At 40.3% G+C, this 5,011-nt stretch overlaps 1 protein-coding gene across 1 annotated transcript; it reads left to right on the top strand.

The window, feature by feature from the left end:
- Positions 1-1,503: 1,503 nt before the first annotated feature.
- LOC125835035 (uncharacterized) lies at positions 1,504-2,211 on the top strand. Its single transcript, XM_049514171.1, has one exon. It carries the CDS (start codon positions 1,504-1,506, stop codon positions 2,209-2,211), a length of 708 nt encoding a protein of 235 aa, XP_049370128.1.
- Positions 2,212-5,011: the final 2,800 nt, after the last annotated feature.

The following is a 5,011-nucleotide window of genomic DNA, read 5'->3' on the forward strand; positions in this document are numbered from 1 at the left end:
GGCAGGAGTACTACTATTTCTTAGATGGGTATTTCGGATATAATCAGATTTTGATTGCGCCCGAGGATCAGGAAAAGACCACGTTCACATTCCTTATGGTACTTATGCTTTCAAACGCATGACATTTGGACTTTGCAATGCACCGACGATTTTTCAAAGGTGTATGATGGCCATTTTTCATGATATGGTGGAGAACTTTGTGGAGGTGTTCATGGATGATTTCTCTGTCTTTGGGAAGTCTTTTGAGGTATGTCTCCGGAATCTTGATAAAGTACTTGCGAGATGTGAAGACACCAATTTAGTGTTAAACTAGGAGAAGTGTCACTTCTTGGTTCGAGAGGGTATAGTATTGGTCCATAAGGTGTTGAAATCGGGATTAGAGGTAGATAAAGCCAAGGCGGAAGTCATTGAAATATTGCCCCCTCCTATCTCTATAAAAGGGGTGCGAAGTTTCCTTGGACACACAAGTTTTTACTGGAGATTCATCAAGGATTTTTACAAGATTGCTAGACCTATGTGCAGCCTTTGGGAGAAAGGATGTGAAATTTGAATTTGATGAGATATATTTGAAAGCTTTTGAGATGTTGACGAGGAACTTGATTGAAGCTCCCATCTTAATTACTCCTAATTGGGAATTACCATTTGAACTCATCTATGATGCAAGCGATGTAGAAGTGGGTACAGTTTTGGGACAAAGAAAATATAAAGTGTTCCATTCAATCTATTATGCAAGCAAGACCCTGGATTCTGTGCAAGCTAATTACACAGTGACTGAGAAAGAAATGCTAGCTCTAGTGTTCACCTTCGATAAGTTCAGATCGTATTTGGTAGGTACCAAGGTGATTGTTTATACTGACCATGCAGCTATTAGGTACTTATTCAATAAGAAGGATGCTAAACCAAGTCTGATTCAGTGGATATTGCTTCTTCAAGAATTCGACCTTGAGATCAAAGATAGAAAGGGTACTGAGAATCAAATAGTTGATCATTTGTGTAGGTTGGAAGATTTTTCCCATGTACATAAAGCGGAACAAACTCGGGAAGAGTTTTCGGATGAACAGTTGATGGCACTAGATATCTCTCAAGTGTCTTGATATGCGGACATAGTGAATCTGATAATAAGTGGAGAGTACCCTCCGAATGCAACCACCCAAGTAAAGAAAAAGCTAACTCATGATGCTAAGTTCTATATCTGAGATGAAATGTTCTTATTCAAGCAAGGAGTGGATAGGGTGGTGAGAAGATGCATTTTGGAGTATGAGGTAATGAAAGTGCTCGAAAGTTGTCATGCTAGCCCATATGGAGGTCACCATAGAGGAGAGCGCACGACGCATAAGGTACTACAATCTAGTTTTTTTTGGCTTTCGTTATTTAAAGATTCTATTGCTTATATTAAGGGATGTGACAAATGCCAAAGGTTGGGTACTATATCGAGAAGACATGAGATTCCACTAAGTAACAATCTTGAGGTGGAAATTTTTTATGTGTGGGGTATTTGACTTCATGGGTCCCTTCCCATCATCCAATGGAAACCAATATATTCTAGTGGCTGTTGATTATGTGTCCAAATGGGTTGAGGCTATAGCTCTTCCCTCGAATGATTCAAGAGTCATGATAAAATTCATCAAGAAGCATATTTTCACTCGTTTTGGCACTCTCAGGGCAATCATAAGTGATGGTGGTAAGTATTTCATTAACCATCTAGAGAAAAATCTTCTTGCTAAGTATGGTATACGTCATAAGGTTGCTACAACTTACCATCCTCAAACAAGTGGGCAAGAAGAAGTATCTAATAGAGAGGTGAAGCAAATCTTGCAGAAAACAGTGAATGCACAAATAAAGGATTGGTCTGAGAAGCCGGATGATGCACTGTGGGCGTATAAGATTGCATATAAGATGCCCATATGGACTTCACCCTATCATATAGTGTTTGGTAAATCATGTCATCTTCCGACAGAATTAGAACCCCGAGCTTATTGGGTGATAAAGAAGTTAAATCTTGACCCCGAGCTGGCCGATAGAAAGAGACTAGATCAGTTACATGAACTTGAGGAGTTTAGACTTCATGCGTATGAGAATGCCAAGCTCTACAAAGAAAGGACGAAAAGGTGGCATGACAAGCATATAGTTCCTCGCACTTACACTCCGAGAGAAAATGAACTATTTTTTAACTCAAGACTAAGGTTATTCCCCAAAAAAACTAAGGTCTAAATGGAGTGGTCCCTTTGAAGTGGTAAGGATGATCGTTGAAGTTAAAGGTGAACATAGCCTAATGTACTTGGTGAACGGGAATAGAGTTAAGCACTACTTTGGTGAAGATGCGGATCGTGATCGGAGGCTCTTGAGCTGAATAACGAATTATCCAAGTTGAGTCGAGCCACGATGTTAAACCAAGTGTTCCACGGGAAGCAACCCGTGAACAATATGTAATAGATAGGTAGCTTGTTTTAAATTTTGAAATTTTTAGCATAGTTTAATTTATTAGGACCTAGTAAATTTCGTTAGTTTTACTTATTAGATAGATAGGATTTTCATTATTTGTAACTTACTTTGTACTAGTGAATTTTTTTTTTAAAAAAATCCCAAGGTGGCGTATTGATTGGCGTACCGCACTAGGAGGTAAACCATAGAGCACAGGCAGGCGCGCCGCGCAAGAGTGCGAACTTCAGATGCGCTAACATGGCGCACTGGCGGCGTACCGCACCAGTATCTCACCAACGCCCAGAAAAATAGGCTAAATTTTTTTCCAGGTGTTGACCCGACTCAACCCCTTCCACTCACACTGCCAGCCGACTCCCCCCCCCCCCCCACCCCCACTTTTTTTCTTCAAATTTTTTTTTCACTTTTTTCTTCTAAATTGATACTAATGGCACCCAAAAGCAAGAATGTGGAAGGAGAGGCAGGTTCTTAGCGTAATTGAAGGGGAAAGGGTGCAGAATCTTCAAGTAGCCAGGTTCTGTTCCAAAAATTCGGTAAGAAAGTTGTGGAGCGGTATGGGCATGATGGCTTGAGAGCCAAAAGGAGGCCAAATACCTTGGGGACGAGTTTGTGAATGATTTGCAATCTCTATTTCCCTTAATTTATAATATTGTGATTGCTCTTCGGCTGCGGTTTATGTTTGAGGAACAGGGTGATTGCAATTTGACTTTAGTTAGGGAATTCTATGCAAATTGGAACACGAAAACTAGGTTCAATAAAATTGTTCCAATTCGGGGAAAGGATGTACGCTTTACTTCTAAGGCATTGAATTTGTTTTTGGGTACCCCTAACCGTGAAGGTAAAGATTATAATAGGCTTAAGGACCCCCCTATAGAGATATCCATCATACGTTGTGTGGGGTAGAGTCCACTACTAGGTGGTACAGGAGTAAGGACACCGGGAGGCATTCCACTCTCCACTATGCAAATTTTAACCAAGTCGCGAGAGTTTGGCTGAAAATTGTGTGTAATGTATTTTTACCGGCTAAGCACTTTTCAGATGTGACGAAAGATAGGGTGGTGTTAGTTTATATGTTGATGAAGGGTATGCTCGTTAATGTTGGGGCAGTGTTAAGGCAAAACATGATGAAGTTTAGGAATAACATGAGGTGGCCATTTTTTATGGGGGGTTGATCACCCGGTTTCTGAGGGCTGGGGGTATTGAGGAGGTGAAGTTAGATATGAATATTGCTAGGGCCCCCTACTTGATTTGAAATATGGTAGATGTCACTCGAACTAAGGCGTTTGACACGTCCCATAGACCAATGTTATCAGCTCAGGAGCGGTAGGCAAGAGATGATAGTGTAATGGCTCGCATGTTTGGTATGGTGGAGTTGCAGCTGTAGATCAGGGTCACCCGGTCACTGATGATGAGATGAAACCCTTGGCGGAGCGCTACCCGTCGACGGAGAGTGTAGCCTACATTTGTAGGATTGGTCTGGCATTTCAGGAGCCTCTAGATGATGATGAGGCCACCGCGGACGAAGAAATGGATGATGAGGAGGAGGAGGATGTTGTTGATGAGGATGCCAACGCTTTGATGGTGTTTCGTGATGATGACGACGAGGCCTAAAGGCCTGAGGGAGTATCTCTAATTATATACTTTGTTTTTAATTGTGCGCAAGACAATGCTAATTTTTAAGTGTGGGGTGGGAGATAACTCTCTTGTGTATAAAAATTTAATGCTTTATCGAGTCCTACTTTATTTTTTATGTTATTTTATTTTGGGTTACTCAGCTTTTGTTTTCTGTACTTTTCCTGAGGATAGCCCTTTGAACCGATTAGGATTAGTTTTATTGTTTTATTGAGTCTTAGAGTCATCTTAGGAGTAACAGTTCCCGATAATGGATGGCTGACGACCGTCTTAAGGGAAAATTAGTCACGTAGAGGAGTAGAATTGAGAAACCAACCTTGGTATTTTGAAACTATGTCTGAAAAAGTTAGTCAGACGTCATGGGTAGTCACAATTGGAAAATGCAAAAGAATGGTAACCTTGAAAAAAACATGTGTTCGTTGTTTTGACTCTGAATGAATCTAAGTGGACTTAATTAAGTAGTAATACCGTAATGCAAGTTGTATGAGCATGCTAGTATGATATGTTTGTATGTGTGTCGTGATGCCATGTGTGGTGAGTGATTGTTTGGTTCTTGCTTTAATTGATATGTAGAACTTGCCCTGTGTGTGGAATGAGTAACTTGTATGACTTAGGGAAGAGGATTGAGGCATTTCTTTGAAAAAGCTATTTTTTTACTCTAATCTATGTGTACCAATGAAAAGATCCTAGTCAAGCCCCATTGAGCCTTAGCTTTATTTTTTTAAAGCACATGAATAAGCCGAAACCCTTTCTATTGATACCAAAGTATTTGATCCCAATGAAATCCTTGATGCACTATGTTGAGAATAAAGGTTGAAAATGTTCGTGTAAGTGGAAAAAATAGTGGAAATGCTATGATGTGTGGAAAATAAAAGTGTAGAAAAAAAAAACTTTGTTGTGGCCTTGGTCCCTAGTGGATAATGTGCACCTCAACTAAGCT

The sequence above is a fragment of the Solanum verrucosum genome, unplaced genomic scaffold (genome assembly GCF_900185275.1).
Source record: "Solanum verrucosum unplaced genomic scaffold, falcon-dt-bn FXZP01000790.1, whole genome shotgun sequence".
Taxonomy (NCBI): Eukaryota; Viridiplantae; Streptophyta; class Magnoliopsida; order Solanales; family Solanaceae; genus Solanum; species Solanum verrucosum.